The sequence below is a fragment of the Antedon mediterranea genome, chromosome 10, assembly GCF_964355755.1.
Source record: "Antedon mediterranea chromosome 10, ecAntMedi1.1, whole genome shotgun sequence".
NCBI classification, from domain to species: Eukaryota; Metazoa; Echinodermata; class Crinoidea; order Comatulida; family Antedonidae; genus Antedon; species Antedon mediterranea.
Window position 1 is genome coordinate 21077024 of NC_092679.1, and position 24103 is coordinate 21101126.

Genomic DNA, 24103 nt, shown 5'->3' on the forward strand with positions numbered 1-24103 from the left:
TGCAAACTTACCGTCTCATCCGAAACCCCCGAGTGCCGATGATGACAATGTAGTAAGTTAACGATAACAAAAAGTTTATTTTTTAAAGAAATTAGAAACATGTGAATCTGATTCAATTATGTGATTAATGATTTTGGTTTGTATTCAGCAGCACGTTTTGAAATATTTACTTTGAAGACAAACGCGTAAAAATGGGTTATATTCATTTAAGAGCCTTTACTTTTTTTGTCGTCATTATTACTATCACTTTAATGCAGATGATTGAATAAATGTTTACGTCTTCAAAAATTATCTGCTGTCTGCGCGTCAAAATTATATGTAATCTAAAAATAAAACATTTCAAGGTACCATCTTCAATTGTTTATTAGTTGTCCAATATCTTAATTTGTCTTGTCATTAAATAATCAATATGGAATAGAGAAGTCATGACGGCCGTAACAGTGTCAATTAGAGAACCTTATATATGTAAATGTTGTGTTGTATGTCCACTTACTTTGGTGTACACATTTCTGACCGCCTACAGACTGCTTACGTGAGCGTATTATAAGGTTTCGAATTAAAATTTGTTATGTTTAATTAGACGTTTCTTCACACATTTGTGTAATTATAAGTACTGTCAGATTGTGGTTGCAGAAATTGACAGAATTACTCGTATGGTAAACTCAGGGCCTACCAATAGACTAATTTGATCACATAATTAATGGCCTAGTTGAGAACCTGTTAATTACATGTCTTAGTTGTTCTACCTAACTACTCATTAGGGTGTAGCCTATAATTGTATAACTACGTCTAAACTAAAACAGGAAATAGTCCTGACCGCGTTCGTTTTAAATGTTGATGACTAGTCCCTCTGCAGCGTCTAGTTTGATTTTATTCAATTGAACAGTGTTACCGTTTCTGTTCATGTGGGTGCTCACAGCAACCACGCCCTCAATGGGTATGGCTTTATTCAGTTCGTGAAGATCGGTAACTGTTGGAGCCGTGCCGAAGTTGACGATCGTCAGATATTCGTTACTGTCGTCATCTGGTTCCCGAGTGAATGCGACCACGTTTACGGTGCTGTGTAGAATCGTGAACTCTCGGAAATTATCGCTTTGGAACGCTCGGTTGTCCGAACGCAGTTTTGTAAGCGCCTTGAACATACTTAACATAGAGGTATCGGATTTTTCTTGAGCCTGTTTAAAAAAAGAAATACATTTTATCAATCTATATATATATCTTTATATAACAGGAAATTGTACAGTATGGGTTTTTTTTGAAGAAAATAATGAGTTGTGTTGTGAATTTATATATAGAATTGTATTTTATATGTATATTTTTTATTATCTCTGCAGTGTATATGAAAAGAAATATTTTTTTATATTGGACCAAATAAAGAATAATAATGATCTATACCTTATAGGCGGCCTAATTCAAATAAATAAGAACAACAATAAACACATTAGTTTGTGACCATGAATACAAACACTGAAATTTAACAAACCTGTACGTTTATTTCATCGTGGTTGTCATTAATGTGTATCCATGTTTTGTTGTAGGAAAATCCAGTAAACATTGTACCATCCCATTGCATAGGTGATAATTCATACTCTCTTGTTTTCATCGCAGCATTCGCCTGAAAAAGTAACAAAAAAAAGGTCAACAAAAAAATGTGAGTATAACTCTTTTTTTCTCTCTTTTGGGGGGGGGGGGGGTCACCCACATTTATTTATTCAGAATCAGAATCACAATAATGTTATTAATCTCCTAAGGAGAAATTCATTTGCTCAAGAGTTAAAAAAAATTAAAATATGTATAGGCCTATATAAATATAAAAATATCAATATCAGAAGCTTCACATAGAAATGATTCTATTGACAACGGTATTATAAAAACACATATATACTACGGTGTATATATATACATTTCTGTACAAATATAAAAACAGTATAATAAGAGTATAACACTATAACTGAATCACCCAGTGATAAACTGGAAATTAATGAATGTATTTATAGGATGGCTTAAGATAGGGAAATTTAAATAAATGAGAAAGCCGCTATAACCGAGATTCGAACCCGAAATCTTCGTTAAGTATGGATAACATTACACCACTAGAACTCCCATGGTGTTGTTTATTTATGTGTGTGTACAGGAAATAGGTATATTATATATATTGTGCACTTTGTGACAAAAGCAGCACTTGGCAGAAACCTTCGTTAGGACATAACTAACAATTCTAGAAGGGGTGCCCAAAAATTCGTAAAGTTTAATGACGTCATTTTGACCACGCCCCTTTTAAATATATTATGTAGCTATGTGAAAATTAAAGCTTATGACATGTAAAGTACCACTAACATAAGACAAATATAATTTCACAATATAATAAGCCGAAATTCTGTATCGAGGTGAGCCAAAATCCGCAACAAAAGAAACACGAGGAAATGTTCTGAAACGTCAGAGTTTTATCCCGTTAAGTTATTTAATGTTGAACTCAAAATACAATAAACAAAATAAAAAGAGAGAAGATATACTCGAGCTTATTAAGACGATATTAACGAAATGTTTGAAAAATAACTCCGTCTCCGGTTTAACATTTATTACTTTCTAAATCACGCATTGCAATTGAAAAACACGCCACATAGCAATAGTTTCAAATCAGTAAGAAATGAAATATAGACGGTAAAATTAAAATAGCAAAAGGTGAGTTTCAAGGACAAATAGTGGTGAGCGAGTTCTGTTAACCAACTATAATGCATGGACAAGTTTTATTGTAGGCGAGTCGGTTCCCACTTGTGATTACGCAATACAGCACTTTGCGTCAATACGTTGCTGCGTTGTGACCCTAGTGGGAACCAAGCTTTATTGTACAGATATCGGAAAGACTGATAGACCAAATAATTTTTCTAACTAAATCTTTGTTTCCACTAGGACGCAACGTAAGGACGTGGACGCAACGCAAGCGTTTTAACCAAATGACAAGCGAAGGTATAGACAGTTAGCAATCACAAGCGAATAAGCCGGCCATCGCTTGTGATTGGTCAATTCACTTGCGTTGCGTTACGTCCTTGTGTTGCGTCGCTAGTGGGAACCACGCTTTACGTTGCGTTACGTCGTTGTGTTGCGTCTCTAGGTGGGAACCACGCATTAGAGTTATTGTTTGTATCACTCTTTAAAAGAGTGACTATTCCCTCAAAAGAGTAAATGGTTCACTCTTTAACAGAGTACAAATTACTTACAGGGTCATCAATTGCCAATATATCTTGATATTCATAAGATAAATCCAACTCTATATCCTCCATACCAATTTCGTCTCCATAGTAACAGATAGGCGTGCCGGGTAGAGTAAGCAGGAGCATGTTTATGGGACGCCCATATCGGTCTCCGTTTACCGTCTCCCCAAAACGGCTCGCCATACGTCTGGTCTCAAAATTACCAAACTATTAAAACGGAAAGTTAATGTTTATATTAAATAAATGCGAATAAACAATATCTTTATTAAAAATCTACTTATAGCGAAATATGATATCAAACAAAGCAAAACTATTTTACAGACATTTTTTGTTTTAAACATCCAAATATATTTAATCCTCTGATTATAAGCATGGCTTTGGTAAGTTGTTTTTTTAAAATTCTAATTATCTGTTTTTATTTTTTATATAATTGAATTATGTTACCTGGAAATTTGGCCATTTACCACTCGGCAATTCACTGATTGCTTCGCTTATTATGTCCGCAATATGTAGTCCAGTTACATCACTGCCCATTTGACCACTAAGCCGGGCTAGATTGAAGTTCTGTGGAATATCAGCCTTGTTTTCGCCGCTTTTTCCATAGTACTGCATGACATAGGACATGTTGCTGTCGGAATCGGTCATCAAGACCCTAAAAATATTTGATAAATTAATGAAAAATTATTTTTGTTCAAAATAACAGAGCAAAACATGTAGGGCTAACGCGAATTGATTAAAAATTAAAGTTATCGTCACCTGTATCCACCTGCCGTAGAATAATCATCAAATATGCCGGTTCTCCAATCTTCCAACAAGTCTTGGGTCAACGTGTTTTCTGATGTATAATAGTGTTTTAGGCTGTCGTATTGTTCCTAAAAGAAAATATCGGGTATTGTACACATTTGAATTTTGTTTTGGCCTCATCGTATATTAAGCCTAGTACTCTGGCAAAAGTGTCAAACACGAACTAGCATCGGTGAGTGCGACAGGACGGTATCGTACTTGTCCGGCACCGTACTTGTCCGGCACCTTATACGTGACTCGATTCGATAATTCACTCAGTGGTGGCCGGTAAGTGGCTTTTGGGATCGGAAAGTGAGTAGATTTAGCCTAGTCTGGAAAGTACCTACCGATAACAGTACTGTACTGGGTACTGTATATTCTCGGCTAATAATAATAATTGTGGTACTATACAATTCATTATCATTAATACTAAACAATTAGAACTAGACTCACAAGGGATCCGTTGTAAATCATGTCATTAAAACTTGGGTTCACTGGCTCATCCTGGTCGAGTTTTGACGTTTCATACAAAAATTGGATCCCGTGCATGTTCATCCCATCAACGCCTTTCTCAAGCCAAAACTCCAGTATATCCTAAAAATAAACAAACAATAGGCCTATGTTAATAACTAATTTGATAGTGTTGACATTCCTTTATAATGGATATTCACAATTGCAGTCACTTATTTGCGACTTTTTCGTTCGGAGAATTGTTTAATAAAGTTATGAAAATAATGATTATTATTTATATACATGATGAATGCGCTTAGTTTCTAAACGTATCCCATCTAAAGAAGTCTTATTATGATATCCGATTTTGCAACACATTCTCAGTAATTATTTCCTCTTAAGTCAGCCATGTGTGCGATTACTTTCCCGGGGGTAATGCAATGCTATATGGATTTCTTCAAACAGTTTTTCCGCCATGCGAGTTGTGTTATGAAATGTCTTAGTATCAGTATCAGTATCAGTGATTGTGATCGATTATAGATAGTTTTAACGGCAAAATGTGTTTAAAATGATGGAAAAATCTACAAAAAAATACAGATATGTATGCTAAGAACACCGACAATTGAATGACAATGACCATTTCAAATGTATCAATTTTATACAGTTACCAAATATAATCTTTCTCGAACATCTTCATTGATTTCACATTTATAACTTAATTTATTTTATAAAATCATTTTTTTTAATACTGGGCTGATTTACTATTTAATTGTGAATTTCCGGAAATGTGTTTTGTTTAACTTGAACATTTTGTGATCTATATTCCAGTGACAGTTGATCACTAATCCAAGACTGCTCGCATTACGAATGTCAGTTTGCATAACTTTCTACCAAAGTTAATGTTGCACGATCGAGGCATTTAGACGCGAACACACTCTGACGAAGGCTTACGCAGCCGGATTATACGGGTTTTTGGCTACCAGCGACCTAGAGATGCAACGGGATACACATGTGGCCGCGACATGTGTTGGACGCGGTAGTACCAGGTGGCCAGCTCTGCATTTTTATTCATAACCGCCACCTGTGAAATGCTTAAACCCAATCAAGTAAATCAGGTCACGGAATTAACAGGGTCATAACAATAACATTCGTAAAGCGGTTCGGACGTGCGAAATTGAGTCATGCATAGCTTTTGCACATCGTGTAATTAACTCAATTGGTTGCTCAAACTGGTTGAACCTAAGGACTAATGCTATCCTGCGTATTTCTATCATTATCACCTTTTGGCGCGTGATGCCGAAGAACGGCCCGATTCGGCAAACAATCACTCTACGTTGCATCACAACGACTAATCGAAACGCACATAAAACGCGACCATATGCATTTGACCTGACCCAGTAACATAACAAACATGATGTTTATTGAACAATTAGGCTACACGGAGCACTTAATGTTCTTGCGGGATCATCTTCATTTAGAATTGAATTGTTTTAATCATCACTTCGAATGGAAATACAGATATCTAAAAAACGACAGCCGGATATTTAAGCGATATTGAAAGTGACAAGTTTTGGCTTGCGTAATACACAGTAGAGGGCGCGATGTTGGATATGAAGATACTTTATTTCTCATAATGCTTATATTTTGGTCAGAAACTCGGTACTGTTTTTCACATTTATGCCATTTCAGTAACACTTTTTTTACTAGGCATACCGCTTTGTAGAACGTTCTTCTTTGGGAGCATTACTACTGTTGTTAGTTAGGTATAACAGTTAAGCCTAATAGCATAGGCGAAACAGGTAGGCCTACTATCTGCCGATTGGATACATAATACACATGATTTACGTATATAAAATGTAACACATTACTAAACAAAAAGATGCCGGAGATAACAGTGGCTAGATTTCAAAATAGAAAATCAAAATGTAAAAATCTAAATGTTGTGTAGGCATGTAAAAAAAACAAAATATTCATATGATAGAAATAATAAAAACAAAACATTTATAATTTAGCACAGAGAGAATCTAGGCCTTTTAGTAATTAGTTGAAGGTTTAGGCTGGCTAGAGGCTAATCCGGAAGGCATCGAAAAACCACGACGTACACAACCTGTCGAAAACCAAGCAAAATGTCTTGATTTTCTTGTCCCCAGGCTTTAACAGTAATTTGAAAAAGTAAAAGTTGATTTATGCTGTGTTCCAAGTTTTCCGAATTAACACAAACTTGAAGAAAGAAAAGTATTTATAGTTATACTATAAAAAGAAATACATCTCAATCACCCGACCCACAGAGGGAGCTGAGTAAGTCTCTCCGCTCGAGTTCGTAATCGCCAATTGTCGAAATACTAACCTTCATCTTTTCCTTCAGGCCGTCGTTTCTCCAATTAAAGTCAGGTTGACATGATGACATTTGGTGAAGGTAACTTTTACGGTTGGATTCTGATTTTGTCCAGGCTGGCCCTCCATGCGTACTGATCTATAACAAAAGAATTGAAAAAGGTCACACGTTTTTCATCCATAAAAAAACATATTTTACCATCCTGATATAAATATAATAATGATATAATAAATAACAAATGTAATGAAAGATAATAATTCCGAATTTCAAAACCAAATTTGTTGGTACATGTACAGCGACATTTATTTATTTATTTATTTTCAATCTTTCTACATAGCAAAAAAACAAACATATAAGTATAACAGGGGAGTAGCGGAAAAGCAAAAGTATAAAACTGTCATCTTGTGATGTGCTTGACCAGCCCCTGTCAACTTGAACGATACAATAAAACCGACATTTAGGCCTAACAAATTTAGAAAAAAACATAGAAAAATAAGGTATAATAAAATGTTAACAAAAGTGTTATAAAAATGCAATTGCTATCTGAACAATCTGATTGTGTAAAAGTTAAAAATTCTGATTGTATACAAGTTAAAAATTCTGATTGAATAAAAGTTAAAAATTATGAATGTATAAAAGTTAGGCCTATGGTGTATTATTTTGAGTGTATTGTGTAAATTAATTAATTAAAAAGTTGTTAATTAACGTTTAATATTCAGGACTTTTTCAGCAACAAATAACTTCACTGACTCCATCATTAAAAAAATGCGAATACCTAATAAATAAACCAAGAAATGTATGTTTTTCCAGGACCATTTTAAAATTAAAATTTGTTTTAATATTACGAACCTATACTTCCCTTTAAAAGGAATCACTAAAATACTGTATAAAGTAGTCTAATTTGTTAGTTAAAAATGAAAATACCAGTTAGAAAAAACACATCATCCGTATCTAATTTAAAATCCAGAATGTACGTTGTTGTTGTTCTAAAAACACCCGTTTAATGAGAATTTAAAAAAATCAAAACAAACAATAAAATTTGTGCATTGGTAATCCGTAACCCATTACAGACTATTGCAGATAATCCACAACATGCACATTCTGTTGCGGTGACACATATACAAATAACCTTCAAAAAATCAGTCTATTTCCACGATATGAAGACGACGTAATTAACTACATAGATATGGATTAGTCTCGACGTATTTTCAATGTGATAATTTAGTGAAGAAATTATTGGTTACGCCCTCTAGAGTTTATTAAAAGTTTGATAGTTTCCATCAATTAAACGGTAAAAGTGTATTTCTTTTTGGTGTTTTTTTTTCTTCTCATTAACGTAATTTCAATGGAATAATAAATTGTCTATACTAATTATTAGCGGAAAGAATTGTAACTTTACGCCCTCTAGAGTTAACTAAAAGAATACTTGTTTGTTTCTTTATTTCCATTCACAACAAAAATAATAAACATACATAAATATTCATTACCAAACAAAAGAATGGAAAGGGGGAATCTCTGAAGCACAGCTTATAAGTAGAAACCCCCTGTTACACTTACACCCCCTGTTTTCCTTTAAGAGCTCTACGCCCTCTAGAGTTGACTAAAAGTTTAAGAGTTTCAATTGTTATTTTGGTCAGTGGCTTCCCAGCACCGAAGTTCAATTTTATAAAGCGTTTAACAAAACTGAAAAACATATGATATGGAATACAATTTAAAACTAAAAAAACTAAATATTTCTTAATTTATTTTCTCCCGATGAATATTTGGGAAAACATAATAAATACACAAACAGACAACTGCCAGAAAACTGCAGAAGAGAAATGTTGATGACGTTGCAAAATATGCACAGAATACGTACCCAGTTATTTGGTGGCGTAGACGTGTCAGACCAGACGTAGTAGTTGTTGTATTCATTGCCGTTACCACCAGACGTATCTTTGCTACTTTTGTTGAACCATTCGTGTTCATCACTCGATTGGTTAGGCACAAAGTCCAGAATAACCGAAATACCTTAGAAAATTTCAAATTAAAGGCTTAATTTCTATAAGAGAAAATACACCACGATGATCAAAGCAGATGTTCGAAACTAAAACTAGACGCAGATTATTTTTGTTATAATCAACGTTTTACCTTTTCCATGAAGTGCATTAACCAGGTCTTCGAAGTCATCAAGTGTTCCTAATCTGGAGTCGATGCCTTTGAAGTCTGTGACATCATAACCAAACGCTTTACCGCCTGATGCAAATACAGACGTCAACCAGACAGCGCCAATTCCAAGAGATTCCAGATAATCCGCGCGATCGGTAATGCCTAAATAGAACAAAAATGTAAATCCATAACGGTCGTTTTTTTCGCATGGTTTGTCAGTATCATAATGCTCATTTATGTTGTAGGCCGCCCTAAAGGCTGTGAAATTGCTATCGCCGCGCCCATGTTCACTCAAAATACGATTGTATTTGTTATATGTTGCAAAGGCTCCTCGAGACTGTGCCTTGTGAGGAGCCTGTGAGTGAAACATTAAATACAAAAAAAATTAAAAAGGCATATGATTATTACTGAGAACTCGTATACATTGACACGCTGGCCGGCCCGGTATTTACTACAGTAGAACTGCTCCCACAGTTTGGGACACCCTAGTCATGGACACCTATTTGGGGGACACTTTTTTGGGTCCTGAAGATTCTACTATAGTTACGTTGTTCATTGTTCTAAATCTAAGTTTATTTTTCATACCTTTCAGATCACCGAAACCATCGTTGTTTGTGTCTTTGTAAGAGAGCGGGAAAATCTGATAAATGACAGTCGTCTGCCACCAAGGAAGGCACTTGGGCGTGACAACGATGATTGAAATAGCTGCGGCGAGGATGGCGCACCAGCCAATGAACAGAATGATGAGCAATGTCCAACGGGCCGTCCTCCATTTATGAGACTGAGAGTATTTCAACAACTCCTCTTTAGTCATTGCTAGAAGATTATAACAAGAATAACGGTTAGTGTTACACAATTAATTATACATATGAGCAGTATTGCGCCGTATAAGTACATAATGTTTCTCACAATTATTATTGGTATGTACGTATCCCGTTATGTGTCGTGCAATTGTTGTTTTTTAAATTATTTGTCTGTATTCATGCATTTCCTTTATTTGAAACCCCAAGTTATATAGGCCAAAATAGGGCCTATAAAAGTGAACAAATAAACTTTTAAATATTATAAAAACTATTTTTTGGATCAATAGATAATATAAAGAACTTCAATATGTTATGTTTTATATACACGGTCTGGTTTGAGAATATTTGAGGGCGTGCATTTTCGCTATTAGCTTCCGAGTATTGTCTTTGGTTGAAAGTTTTGAACGAAGAAAGAGGGCGGTGTTAGGTTTAAACACACAAACTGGCATGTTTTGTGAAATTTGAATACTGTATACTAATTTCACTGACAGAATAAGGCAACCCGACCTTCACTTATTTTTAAGGGTTAAAGACATTATGTATTACTTTATTCTTGTGAAATGGTGCGTTGTCTATGACACCCGCTTTATTTCAATCTGACCTATGTCATTGATACCTGCTACAGATTGAATACAAACATCTTACAGTTGTTTTCAAGTGTTCTTTACCCAACAATAAGTGTTTACTCTGGCCACTAAAAATGACTGTACTACTGTCTGTCACGATAAGTAAGCCTGTGTCAATATAAAACACGCCTCTGTATACTTTTAGTGTCCTGAATTTGACCCTACCTCTTGAGTGAAGAATAAAACAGAAGCACCGTTTATGAACAACCAAATATTTGATTTTGAAAACGACCTGTTGTTGAAGTATTAAACAATTCTTGATATAAAAGAAGATCAAATGACCTCTGACATGAACAAACTTTAACAAGCAGCTAGCTCTGGGATGATATAGAAGTTTAGAAACGGGTTTGAAGGGAAACAAAGTAAGCTTTCGGCGTATTTTTTGCTAAAAGTTGTTAACATTCATTAATATGTGTTTGCATGGAATCAAAATCAGACAAACTCTTAATTAAAGTAAACTGCGTGACTAATTTCTGCATTAAAATAATGTAATCGAGTCATTTATACTCAACAAGCGAAACTCTGAGATATATAATTAATATGGTAATGACTTTTGGTATCGAGTTTCCTAACTCCGCAAACTTGAATATGCAAGAACTTTGATATAAAAATACTCACTTAGGCCTAACTTATTTTCATTCCCTCTTATGCAACCATGGACAAATTACTCTTTAGTTTCTTTTCTAAAGCGAATACGAATATTTAGTGTTTGTTGGTTTTTGAAAATGTATCTCTATATCCATATGTTTCCATGGTTGCATAAGAGGGAATGAACATAAGGTAAGTTCTTGCTTATTCAAGTTTGTGGAGTTAGGAAACTACCAAAAGCCGTTTTGGTCATCAATAATTTAATCATATTCCATCGGCAATAATTAACAATTCTTAACTTATAGATAGACCTTAATTGTTATAATCTCAATCTCCAATCATTATTCATTATCCTCCCCCTTCTTCGTCATTAAATCTAGCCTTATCCTCATTTATCATTTTTTGTTTCTGTTTTATCTCATGATAAATTTATCTTTATTATCAATCACCATAATTAGTGTACTATACTAATGTTTACAAAAGTGCCAGAGCATCAAAATGAATTTATTAGGGCGTTCTCTGTTTTATCAGAGATAGTGTAGATAAACGGTCCATGGTACGATACAGCTTCGCCCATTCTGGTTAATGTTTAACCTACTAGTACTACGATATTTTATACGATGATCCCAGAAACAGTTCTTATTTAATTTTACCATTTATTTCAATTAATGTATGCTGTTTTTATTTCTTGAACTGTTTCTAAATAAATGTTGTTGTTGATTGTATAGATACGTATAATTGTTGATTGGTTTAAGGCGTCATATCACTGGAATTCGTTTTCTTAAATATTATAACAAATATGCCTACAAATTATTCTAGACCTAATATAGTATTACCATATTACAGATGAACGTACAGTATTTGGTGATTGCTTATATATAGAGAAGCTTTATTTTCGAGAAAGAGAGAATAAGGGTTTATTTTCAAGGCCTAGCTTTTCCAAATCATTCTGTTAAATGAAGCTGTGATGAACCAGACTCACAGACTTCGACTTAGGATACCGTAAATTATTAATTAAATGCATAGAAACGTGCTTAGCAAGATTAATTTAATTATTACACGGTCATGTATTCAATAATAATTAGTAAAAAGATGAAGGTATTTACCTTTGCCCTTCTCTTCATTTTCATCAACACTCATATGAAAATAAACATCTTTTTCATCGCTGTCTACAACTTTCTCCACTTTGCTTGGTTCCCCGAGATCTACTTCTTCGTAGTCGGGCTTCTCAAAACCTGCATTTTCCATAGTAAACAAGTTAACGACTTAACACCAACAAATAAGACGTTTATAGTGAGATGACTGACGTGTTTTTAATAATTTTGACTGCCGCCGGTATCAATGCGTTTGTCCCGGTCGTATTCTCTCCCACGAGTGAACTGGACCAGTGCAATCTCAAGCGTCATAAAGAGCAAATACATGTTTGATCAAAGTTCAAACTGTTTATTATAATAGTTTAGTATTGTTATTCGCACGGTTAACCTGTAGAAAACAACAGTGTATTGTATTATGTCGTCGTTTGACTTAAGGTTTAAATTTCTTTAAGACAACCCGGCGTCATCATCCATGGCACTGTCAACTTTAGTGGACGAGAGGTGTAACAATCCCGAGTTCAATGCCAAGTTATTCTGGTGATGAGACTTTCACTGCATATATTTAAGAAAGCAGTGCTCATTTGTTGTCCACACGTTATGTTTTTGGATAGTGGATGTGAAGTAAGAAAAAAGGATTAAGGCGCAATCCAAAATGTGGAAAGCGAGGTGTTGGGCGTGGTTGATACACACGAAATAAAATCCATATCAATGTTGTCTTCTCTTTATACTACCATGGAGGAAATAGGTATTTCTTCCATGATAGTATAGGGCCTACCGTATATCAGCAGTGTATTGATAGTTTAATCTTCCAAGTTCTCATGTGAAGGGTGATATGGCCTATTTATAATTTGGTAGTTTCTCTCTAAAATTAAAAAATAGTGGTCTTCTATTGAGCCATCCACATTTTTGATTTCTTAATATCATGGATTAACAACTTCATAACGTATACTATCTCCATGCTTTATATTAAATACCAAACATGAACCACATATTTTTAGTGAGATAATTCTTATTTTTTTAGGCATATTGCTTCCATATTTTGTAAAACAAAAATAAAGTGATTTTACGTAGGCTGACATTTTCGCCTTATTAAAAAAAAAATTATCAATCTGCAACATGACCAGACGAGTAGAACAACAGTAAAAGTGTTAGTGTACATATTTGGGCTATCAATGTGAGGGTACCAGTAAGCCTATAACTATCTCTGTCCAAGACATGCATGAACTGAATTCAACTTTTAGAGGGAAGTTTTACTAGGCCTAATCAAATATATAATGATATTATAAAACGTTGTATTTCAATAATAACACACCTCACCAAACTCAAGCCTAACAAAAGACAGTCATAATCTCCTGAGGCGTAGAATATGCAAACAAAAGGCTTCATTGAAGCAAGCAATTTTATTGTCACTATGTCTATTGAGACGCAAATTTACAATTATTGTTAGCGATTATAATGAAAAGTAAAACCCAAGTACTCCTGGAGTCAAAATTACTATGTCATTATTGTGCTATATCGAAGCATTAACTTTGTTATAACAGTAGTAATTTTGGTGTCATCGGTAGCTAAAATGGGTAAGAAAGGAGTCACAGAATGGGATAGTACAAACGAATTTGAATTTAATGCTATGGCTTCGTCTCTGGTGTTTAAGCCGGATTCGAAACCTAAGCCTTTGCCGGCGGTGAATAGAGGAGAGTCTACAAGCCGAGCAGACTCTACGAAACGAGAGCCTATGGTATTCACAACATCGGTTGAATTCGGTTTGCCGACTGTACACGAAAGAAAGAACACTGAGGCGTCTAAACGTAGACGAACACAAAATGATTCGGAATCAACGGCAATGATGAAGAATGAACTGTTAGTATATTCATCAACCACTGCATGGACTTATACAAGGAGAGCTGCATTGCTGGTTTTCTTTATATGTTATATTATTATTTTTGCGCTAGCTATTAGTTTACTTGTTAACGCACCTTGCCAATCCACTGATAACTGGTATGCAACGGGGATCGGGTACCAGATTTTGCCACGCTCTTTCAAAGACTCAGATGGAGATGGAATAGGGGATCTTAATGGTAAGACGAAAGTGCCATTGGTTATCATGATTACACATAATAATGATAATAGGCATATCTAGGAATAATAGTGCATTAAAGCAATAAATATTTAGATGATTAGCAGAATTAAAAGATGCTCAATAATGTTCGTTAAAGACCAAGAAGAGTACAGTGCGACTACCATGTTGTTTCTATGTTAGAGACAGCAACAAATAATAAACCATACTCCTGTCTCAATGAGCAGTTAAACAAAATGATGCAGAGTTAGAAAATAGTTTAAAAAACAGTAGGCCTAAGTTATAAACAAATATAACAGCCCCGTCCCAAAGTTTGATCTCCAGGTTCGATAATACAGTATAAGAACAGTTTAACAAGTTTACTTGTCGTTTGTGGGCATGCAAATCTTTTATGGTACCGACTTTGGTGTAGCCTGAGCAAATTTGGTATTCACTATATCTTCTTTAGGCCACATTAATATTGTACACTATAGGCCTACTGTATGTTTATGACAATCTAAAGCCTTGTCTACAATATAATATCAAACTTTATGTGTATACCATATTTGGGCACATCACACTTTTATTATCAGGCTAGTTTGATAGTGTAGACAGAGCTTTATGGATGATGATGTTGATCTAAACGATGACAAAATAATGACAGTTTGAAATTATGTCTTTTTTACAGGAGTAAAAGAAAAACTAGGGTATTTGAAAGGCATTGGTGTTTCCATTATCTGGTTAGGATCAGTACTAAAAACACCGTACAAAGATCTTGGGTACGATGTGTCCAACTTCGTAATGGTAGACCCTGTGATTGGCACAGCTGAAGATTTCACGAACCTCGTAAATGAAATTCATAAACAAGGTTAGTCAATTTGGATTGGACGTCGTTCCAATATAACTAAAAATAAAGAGACAGCAAGGTACAAGTTGAAAATTCGACATTATTATCATTTTCAAGAATCTTATGACAGAGGCCTATTTACACATTATTCAGTACGGTACGTTACAAAAGTGTCACAGAAAGCATGAAAACAAAATGTGTTGACCAATGGGTGACGGATATGTTGTAGCCAATCATTGAGACTTAATGTTTTAGCAAAGGAGAATAATAAAAAAAAAATATAAACAGTTATTAAAGTAATCTAAGGTGTTCATAGTGATTATTATTTGTATAATTTGTTTTTTTCATATAGTTATTTTTTTATTGTATTTTATATACCTTGTAAATAATGTGTTGTTTTGTTATGAGGTCGAACCTCTTTTTGCGAAAGAGTGTTCCGCTATATCAATAAATGATTTATTATTATAATAAAAATAATTATATTAAATAATAAAACATATTATTGATTACAGGTATGTACCTCATCTTGGAGATTCCACCGAACCAGTCCAGTGACGAACACGAATGGTTTACTGATAGTATGAGCAGTAGAACCTCTCAGTTTAGTGATTACTATATCTGGACAAATGGTGTCAACGGAGGACCCCCAAATAACTGGGTAGGTTTATAATATATATAGGCCTAATGAATAATATTACATTGTTAGTATGGTTTGGAGTACATCATTATTTTGCGTTTGTCAAGTTCATTATCGTTATTCATCTTACAGATCAGTGTATATGGAGGGCCTGCGTGGACGTACGTGCCGGTGCGCAATCAATGGTATTATCACACATTTTCCGAATATGAACCAGATTTAAACTATAGGAACCCTGAAGTAGAAAGGGAAATGACGGTAAGAAGAAAACGTATTGACTTAGAAAACATTCTCACTTACTGGACTAACAGACAGACAGACCATTTAGTTATTGAGTGACGGTCGGAATGTTAATAGTCATTAATTGATCAACAACTTATCTATTGTCAATTGATCTTTTCCATTAGGTAAATTTGTTCGCGCGAATCGAAAGCGTCAGCTTATACGCATGCGTATTTATGATTAAGTCTTCCAAACGCTCTCTACGCATGCGATTCGCGCGAGACAAATTCGCCTGGTGGAAAATAGGCTTTAATGATCAATTTAATTTCTATTTTGATAATCGGTTTATCCAATAATGAAATAAATGTTGATTTTCACCTTAGGAGGCAATACGTTACTGGCTGTCACAAGATGTCGATGGGCTTTACTTACGTCATGTTAATGCATTATTTGAATCGAGTGAATTGAACCAAGATGAACCAGAAAATCCGGATTACCTGAAGTACGATAATGAAACAAAAGTAGGTACAGTATTAGTGTTTGATTAGATTCATATGGTGGCAAAGTTTGAGTTAAAATTGAATAGAATTGACAACACCGAAAAAGCTTTCGTAATTCTGCAATTCACTCTACAATCACGCAGATCATTATTGCAAAAACTCTGAACGCAATATAATGCTGCATCATTAGCAGACAATTATTATTGTTGTTATTATTCGTTGTTTATAAAGCGCCAAAGAAAGATAAAATCGTCGCCGCTGCTCTAGCCAGCTATGTCCCATGAGGACATATTCATTAATAAGTTGTTTCATAGCGGTAGATTTAGTATCTAAGGCCGACAGTTTTTCGAATTTGCAAACTCGACTATAATGTATAGGTCCCAGCTGCTGGACCCAAAAAACGTTTGGGAAAAAAGAGTCTATGAGGGCTCACGGTTGAACGATTTTGGATTCTTGCCCTTTGATTGGTTGACGCGAATCAACAGATTGAATTTCATGCCATTTTTGAATTAGTAGATTAATATTTGTTGGCAAATAATACATTGTTGGAAAGGTACACATGTCTTCTTTCAAATGCTGTGTATACAATTAACTAGTGAAAAAATGGGCATGTGATTCATAATTAAAGAACTATCTGTGATTTGTATGTATCTTTGCGATTAAAGGACATCTTTTTAATAATTAATCATAAATTAATCAAAAAAACAATGATTAACTTTAAAATGTCGAGCGGCGTTTTTTGTAAGAAATATTTCTTGTTTTTATAGTGGAGTTGGGGTACGGTAAATGTGCTTCTTACCCAACACAAGATCCGATGCCTTCATTTATTACCCACTGAATAACGTTGTTATTTATCTTCTAGATACTCAAAAGCTACGATGAGCTGTCCCATATCTATACCAGAGATCAAACCCAGGTCTACGGTGTGCTCAAGAGATGGAGAGACGTCATGCAAGAATACGAGACGATTACAGAAGATGGCGATGATGATGTCAGAAAGTAAGAGAATTACACATTGTAATTCAACAAAAACTGTTGCTGGAACATTGTGTTATGTGATGATGATACATTATTTAATATAAGATTGCTAACAAATATTATAAAAATATGTTTCCCTCCTTATTTAAAATTAATTATTCCATTATGCATATATACGATTTTTTCGCATCTCAAAATTTGATTCTCTAGATTCCTTTGTTCTCACCATTTTTGTTTCAATGTAAGTTTTTGGATGTCCTTGTACAAAAACTTGCAACTTATCTACTCTTAATCTGTCGAATACGAATAAAAGAGTATAATCTTTTTATAGGTTGATGGTTGTGGATGTACGCGGTAGCAGTGTGGCTGAAACTATAAAATATTCTACCGAAGGGTGGGCAGACTATGCCTTTAACTACGCCCTCTATGACTCAATAGATGGAAATTACTTGGCTTCGCAAATAGAAGAATGGATGCGAGAAAAGCCGACGGGATCAGTAACTAGCTGGTCTGTAAGTAGGCTGCCACGTTGTCATTTCTGAAAATTTATTAAATCTCGAGTTATCTGTATCTTTAATGTGGGCCGAAATATTAGATAACACGCCCTCTGTTGTCGCTTTCTTTCATTTTGTTTTCTATTATAAAAAATAAACATTCATCAAAAATATAATGTATGTTGAAATAAATTCATCTAGTTTCTAAAGCTCTGTCTACACTATCAAACTTTATGTGACGAAAAATGTGGTGCCTATGATGTCATATCAATACCATATTTAAGCATATCATTACCGTATGTGGACACATCACACTTTTTTTTTGTCAAACTAGTTTGATAAGTGTAGACAGAGCTTAAGCGCTTAATTTGTTTGTGTTTTAATTATTAAATCATAAAAATGTACTTTGTTCAATTTCTTTGTTGAAAACATTAGCAGGTACTAACTAGAATAATATCTATGTAAAAGTAATAATATCTATGTAAAAGTATTCAAATAAAATTAGTTTTTACTCTTTTTTTTTTAACTTAGATTGGTTCAGGGGATTATCATCGAATCCAATCACGTTATCCCATTTCTATGGCGATGATGACCCTTTTGTTAACCCTTCCGGGATCACCTGTCATTTATTATGGTGATGAGATTGGTATGAAAGATATACACGTGACACATAACATCTCGAGAGATCCGCAAATTAGTAATATAAATGAAACGGTAATTCTATTTTTTAGTTCATTAATAGCGTGTATTTTGTAATTTAAGTAGGCCTATTTAAATTCTTAAATCTTTACATCTCTTAGAAGATCAAGCGCTGATATTACATTTAAAAGTTCAACACTTTGCGAACAAATTATAATTTATCGATTAATACTTGTTATAGTTTCGTGGTCTTATATATAACTTATCACGTGATGCTTCAAGGTCACCGATGCAATGGTCAAGCAATGCGAATGCAGGATTTTCTGACGTTAACGATCCAGAAAGTCTGTGGCTACCAGTCAATACTGATTACACGACTGTGAACACACAGGTAGGCCCAATTGAACTTATTCTATCTAAAGAGTATAAATAGGTCCATTTAAGTATTAAAAGGGTGTGTCCGTGTTTAACATTTCTATTTGTTTTTATTATAAACATTGGCAACACTGATAATAATAGCTTCAGTAAAGCATCAGTGAAGATGATTCGCTGGAATGAAATAAAGAATAAAGAACAGTACTATAAATCTTTGTAAAGTCAATTTAAATACGGTTGCTTAAAATGCTTCAAATTTACATAAATTGTATTTGACCCGGATCTACCCTTTAATGAAATCATCCCAGTGGTTAATCCCGTGGGTTTTTATAGGGCGGTATGGTATGCATTAAAATACTGTCCGTTGTCTAGGTGTCATTACGAAGAATTCTGGAGGACAGGTATATAGACTAACATGTTCACACGTACGGCGTAATGCTGGCATAACATACTCGTACGTATTTGCGTGTGAACGAGGCAGTTGCGTTACAACGTCACTCAACGCAGCACCTTTTTCACTATAGCTACCACACTGGATTTCCGTCGTCAGTCAAATTTATATTCAAATACATATTTATCTAGGGGGACATTAATGCCGATGTACACAATTAAAGTCTTCTTTTTTTTAATTTCATGCACTATTAGGTTCGGAATTCAGCGTACCTAAAATCTATCCGTGACCTTGTTGCGCTAAGGAGCACACGAACTTTTAAGGAAGATCAAGTAAGGATGTTACGTGCCCAAAAAGACGTCGTCACGTACGCACGCGAGCGTCTTGGGTACCCGACATACTTCGTTGCGGTAAATTTGGCTGATTTTGGCCCTGTTCAGACCCATGGCGTTAGACCGTTTTAGCGTACAACGTTACTATCAAGGTCACGTTACAAACCGCAGAGAAAAAAACGAGGTGTTCAGACCCATAGCGTACGATTATCGTTACAACGGAAATACGTCATCCAGGTTGTTTCTAGTTGCATATTCATGTGCTCTTACACCCACGTGTTTTCATCATTATTTCCACTGTATATAGGCCTAGATCTCAGCCCTACAATTATGACAACATTTGCCGTAAATAAAACATACCTCAGCATTTATTTAAGAAAAATATAGTAAAGCCAAATTTCTGTTTCTATTGTTTTTATTTTGTAGTAAAAAACATTTTCCCCAGGCTCTTGTGTTACGAAAATAAAGCAGGCCTCGTAATGATGAAGAAAAAAATGATTGTGATTAGTCTATCCAGTCCAGTCAAAGATTATATTCTTTGGTGCAGTCGGTTGAAAATAACCCTTAACTTGCTAATAAAAGGGACACAGCTCCCTTGTTTGTTTACTGTTTTTTTTAGGAGTTAGGGGATTTTCAGCATTAAACTTGTCCAGTCTAGTCTGCCTTGTATGAATGAGTGACTTGATGTCCCACGCTAGTTTTTAGCTTGAATGAAATGCGTGAATGGCTCTAGGCCTAGCTAAGCCTAAAAGCGGATGGGATCGTAGTCCCTATGTTTAAATACAAGGTGCATGTATTTATGTCATTTGTTAGAAAATATAATGGTAATCAGTTGATAATAGTTTGTAGCCTTTGTAACAGTTGTATTTGTAGTGTAGTTAGGCCTTATTTATTCTGGCCTTTTTGTTATTGAAATCCATCTCACACATTGACGATACAAGATGTCAGCCTAGGTCAAACCTTGTTTCGCGTCATAACAGGAAACGTTCTGATTGGATACAACGTTGACTTACAGTAGCGTCGTACGCTAAAACGGTACTATCAACCGTTTTCCACTACAACGCTACAACCGTTGTACGACGCGTTGTACGCTAATCCCCAACTGTTCAGACACACATTCTTTTAGCGTCGTACGCTAAAACGGTCTAACGCCATGGGTCTGAACAGGGCCTTTAGCGTGTTAGATAAGTATTACTTGCATGACAGTGATTTGTTTGGTGAAGATGAGATTGGTACCGTTGTGTTTAACACGCATGGGGACATAGGGCAATCGGTTGATATACGTGAATTAATGCTTGAGGCAGACCAAGCCATTATTGTAGAATTCCCTATCTAGTGTAGAGATTGAGACTGGGGTCAGACGGGTTTATTCTCGTTGAACTCAAGCCAAGAAAAGAGATGAATGTGTTTGAAATACAGCCTAACAGGTAGACAAGAAGTTCAACATGAACCATGATTTATGTTTTCTTTTCCGGATATACTGAGGCGTAGGTTGTCAATCGTCTGAACGTATTCATCCAAGCTGACATTTGACAATTTTGTATAATGTATATAAGAATACAAATAGGTATAATGCTGCTGTCGAATTTCATTCAATCTTATTTAAAAACATGGGCTAATGTAGTTTAATTTAAACAGGCCTACAGATAAAACACAAATAAGACAAACAATACAATTTCAAGAAAAACAATAAAACAATCGTTGAAGTTAAAAGTTACGATTTCATAAGTAAGTGTATACAAGTTTATACAAACAAAAGTATGTTTTTGTAAATGTTGTGCCTATAATGGGTAAATCGCCTATAGGCCTATGTATTTGTGTCAACAAGAGAGAAACAAAATCAGTATATTAATTTTTATAGGTATTAAGAGAAAAAAAGTATGTGTAGGCAGATACATGCCTAGCTACTCTTTGTTATGCAATGAATGAATAAAACTCATATCAACACAACTCCGATAGAGAGAATTATCGACAGTTATGTAACTGCAACGATCATGGAGAAATGGAACTTTTTCATCGAAGATCGCCATTTGCGACAACAGATATCTATAATTTTAATAAGCCTAAATATTACTATTGGATATACGGGTATGTCGTCGCACCCGTTTCTGCACCCGCAAAATGTGCTCTTCCATTTACATATATACAGTACTTTTTTATGTTCAAACATTGTCCCGTGATACTTTGCAGTTCTCTGAAATTCATTATTTCTTTATTTATTGACCTTTAAAACACATGCATTGCCATGCAAAGTATTTAATATTGCCTATTAGTTTTAAAGGACCTCATGTGGTTTAAATTAAAGCGTGTGAACTTTACGGAGGCCCAGGAGGACCAAGCGTATATTATTTTTTTCTCTGGCGCACATTACGTACGCGTCTTTTGTGTTGTGATCACGCAGGCTGACCGAACAGTTGGCGCAGTTTTTATTGAGATTTAATTTTTGAAAATGCTTTTCGCGATCGTCTTTGCCCGGATTACAAACGTGGGCCTACTATGACAGTAAAACCACTTGAGTCGGGTCCAATCATTGTTTCTCTACTTGTTTCGTCACTGTTATGTTTACTCTTGATATTCTGTGACTAAGAGGATAAGGAGGAGAAACACTCTTTGTCTCCTACTTTGTGTCTACGTAAGTCTCCGGGGTGCAGCGATCAGTAGGTGGAAAGGAACGTTCTCTCAACCGTTTGGTCTCTGGTAACGAACGTACTGTGGTGAACTTTTACAACCCACAGCAGCGACAGCTGTGAATGTAAATCATTCTGGTTTGGAAAACAGCGTCTAACTATTTATGTCTTTACCCACGGAGAAGAAGATAAACTTTCTGAACCTACTTTTAGAAATTCAGATTGAAGTTAGAACTGGAGACACACAAGAACGTATCGTAAGTATTGTAGGCTACATAGTTTTACATAGTTAGTTAGGCTGGTAGTTGTTAGGTAGACCTATTGCTTTTCTTTACGTTCTGTAGGCTTAAACCTAGTCATGAACCTAGTCATGAGTTCTAACAAGTAAAACAACTTATAATATGGTGGATGTCGATGATGATGACAATCACAATGATCTTTTTGGTGTGTCAATGATGTTGACAAATTGTTGAAATAATATGATGGAGCCTATTTAAAGACTGTAGGCCTATTAGGCCCAAAACATGACAAATGAAGATGAATTTAAGACCTTTGAATAGGCTATTTTGCAGTTTTAAGTTAAAGATGTATTGTCCCTTTTACTAATTCCAAAAAATAAAAAATAAACAATTTCGAAAAAAAGTGGATAATTTTGAAGTATCATAATAGTTATTAACTTTCACCAAAAAATTAGCCGGAAAAAAAATCATTTAACTGAAATACATACGTTTTTTTGTTCAAAAAATAACTTTGACTTCCAGTCAAAGTTTTTGATCAAAACATATCTCATAATGCAACGCGCTTGTTTGGCTACTCTATATGCATAATCATAAAACTTTCTCGCGACCTATGTGAAAACAGCTTCCCAACCATGACGAGTTGTAAACAATCCTAATTAGCATCATGCACAATGCATAGGTACTAGTGGTTTGAAATCTTTGTTTACTTTTGCTCATAATGAATTTCTAGACGAAATGTAATCAAATTAATTTACCTGTTAATTACGTCAACTTGTTGTTTTTGGCTTGAATTTTCGACTTAAAGTGAATAACTTTAATATTACTTTGATATGGCCAATTTAAATTTAGAATATTTTGACCTTCATTTTTTGTGTTTCAAGGGACAATATACATCTTTAAGTTTTCACTTATAAAAAGACCAAATAAACGGTTATCAACAAAAAACTCATTAAAGTTCAGTCAATTTGACTATTTCCTCCGTTAAATTACAGTTTTTTCAGGTGAATATCTTTTTTGGATACAATTTTGGTCAAAGTGAATAACTATACTATGTGATATTAAAATAGCATATTCAACAGAGAGCTTTAAAATAATAATAGTTAGGAAGGTTTTTGACATTTCTACTTTAGACCTTTATAGTACGACACAGGCTACGAAAACTTAAGCAAAGTTCTCAACGGGATTATAATTGAATGGACCTGACAAGTACGGCACACACCATTTTTTAAAATATTTAACCAGTGTATGATTTTCGACGGCCTATATTATAATAAAAGCATATATAATGGCTGTCATTATTAATATTAGTTTGACACTGAGAAAAAGGTTTCCATACCAGAAAGCCTCAGCCACAATCGAAACCGGGTTCTGTCAAAGGGGGAGCGAGCGAGCTCTATAGAGTACAGTACAGTATATTAAAATTGTATGTTAATTATTGTGTACAACAATAACAAAACTGTTTCGCGCGATTTATACAGTGTTTCGCGCCAGCGCCACCAATGTCTAATTACTATTACTACTACTATTTTGATGGTAGGGGATTCAATATATAAGAATTATTATTATAGAAATTTAAGCATATTTTGGAATATGACCACTTTATAAACAAATTATGTGTTCAATAATATTAAAATTATTTTGTGATTTAAATCATATGTTTGTTGTATTGAGGTATTTTTAAATTAAAATTGTCAAATATAACATGCAATTTTTTAAATCCCTATAAAAAA

At 34.6% G+C, this 24103-nt stretch overlaps 2 protein-coding genes across 2 annotated transcripts; one reads left to right on the plus strand and one right to left on the minus strand.

Annotated features, from left to right (window-relative positions):
- Window positions 1–351: 351 nt before the first annotated feature.
- Window positions 352–9809, minus strand: LOC140060265 (amino acid transporter heavy chain SLC3A1-like). Its single transcript, XM_072106398.1, has 10 exons — window positions 9514–9809; window positions 8911–9090; window positions 8639–8790; window positions 6793–6918; window positions 4449–4589; window positions 3969–4084; window positions 3657–3864; window positions 3219–3419; window positions 1484–1615; window positions 352–1175 (listed from the first exon to the last, which is right to left on the minus strand). Exons 1-10 carry the CDS (start codon window positions 9740–9742, stop codon window positions 828–830), a joined length of 1833 nt encoding a protein of 610 aa, XP_071962499.1. The 5' UTR covers window positions 9743–9809; the 3' UTR covers window positions 352–827.
- Window positions 9810–13507: 3698 nt separating this feature from the next.
- On the plus strand, window positions 13508–21786 carry LOC140060807 (alpha-glucosidase-like). The gene is made up of 11 exons (XM_072107156.1): window positions 13508–14114; window positions 14781–14960; window positions 15452–15597; window positions 15709–15834; window positions 16182–16319; window positions 17161–17297; window positions 17608–17788; window positions 18302–18484; window positions 18651–18800; window positions 19430–19600; window positions 20679–21786. Exons 1-11 carry the CDS (start codon window positions 13610–13612, stop codon window positions 20841–20843), a joined length of 2082 nt encoding a protein of 693 aa, XP_071963257.1. The 5' UTR covers window positions 13508–13609; the 3' UTR covers window positions 20844–21786.
- The last annotated feature ends 2317 nt before the right edge of the window (window positions 21787–24103 follow it).

Bases quoted from the DNA above. Each gene is read 5' to 3' on its own strand.
- LOC140060265 (XM_072106398.1), bottom strand. From the start codon at position 9,742: ATGACTAAAGAGGAGTTGTTGAAATACTCTCAGTCTCATAAATGGAGG. The intron at 4,590-6,792 runs GTTAGTATTTCG...GTTTATTTTTAG, and splicing joins GCCTGAAGGAAAAGATGAAG to GATATACTGGAGTTTTGGCT. The intron at 1,616-3,218 runs GTAAGTAATTTG...TTACTTTTTCAG, and splicing joins TATTGGCAATTGATGACCCT to GCGAATGCTGCGATGAAAAC.
- LOC140060807 (XM_072107156.1), top strand. From the start codon at position 13,610: ATGGGTAAGAAAGGAGTCACAGAATGGGATAGTACAAACGAATTTGAA. The intron at 14,961-15,451 runs GTTAGTCAATTT...TATTGATTACAG, and splicing joins AAATGAAATTCATAAACAAG to GTATGTACCTCATCTTGGAG. The intron at 19,601-20,678 runs TTTGGCCCTGTT...CTGAACAGGGCC, and splicing joins TTGCGGTAAATTTGGCTGAT to TTTAGCGTGTTAGATAAGTA.